A 333-nucleotide genomic window follows, 5' to 3' on the forward strand; every position below is an offset into this window, starting at 1 on the left:
AGCTGGCCAGGTGGCCCAGGAGCCGGGTGCGCTCCTCGGTGTTGACGCCCTCGCAGGTGGAGAGGAACCGCGTCACCTCATTCATGCATTCGCTGAAGCCAGCGCGGTACTTGCTCAGCACTGTGGGGTCTGTGCTCAAGGCAGCTGCAGGGGAGAGAGGTGGCACGGCGGTCAGCAGGCTCCGAAGGGAAGAGGGGTTTGTGCAGCCCACCAGTGTTGCATCCTGCAGACCCTCTGAGCCAGGAATCCAGGAAGGCAGTGCAGCTTCTCCAGCAGCACGTCTTGTGCTCCGAGGCACCAAGGATCCAGGGGGAGAGCACGGCCCCTCCACTT

At 64.0% G+C, this 333-nt stretch overlaps 1 protein-coding gene across 1 annotated transcript in view; it reads right to left on the minus strand.

Annotated features, from left to right (window-relative positions):
* The window catches only part of LOC104272958 (transcription factor HES-1-like), a gene marked incomplete at its 5' end in the record, with an annotated part of 480 nt that extends 336 nt beyond the window's left edge, over positions 1-144 (minus strand). Inside the window, 2 exon segments of the mRNA XM_009868085.1 lie at position 1; positions 3-144. The exon segment at position 1 is cut by the window's left edge and continues 336 nt beyond it. Coding sequence (XP_009866387.1) covers position 1; positions 3-144 — 143 coding nt within the window.
* Between the last annotated feature and the right edge of the window lie 189 nt (positions 145-333).

The sequence above is a fragment of the Apaloderma vittatum genome, unplaced genomic scaffold (assembly GCF_000703405.1).
Source record: "Apaloderma vittatum isolate BGI_N311 unplaced genomic scaffold, ASM70340v1 scaffold33104, whole genome shotgun sequence".
In the NCBI taxonomy this organism is placed as follows: Eukaryota; Metazoa; Chordata; class Aves; order Trogoniformes; family Trogonidae; genus Apaloderma; species Apaloderma vittatum.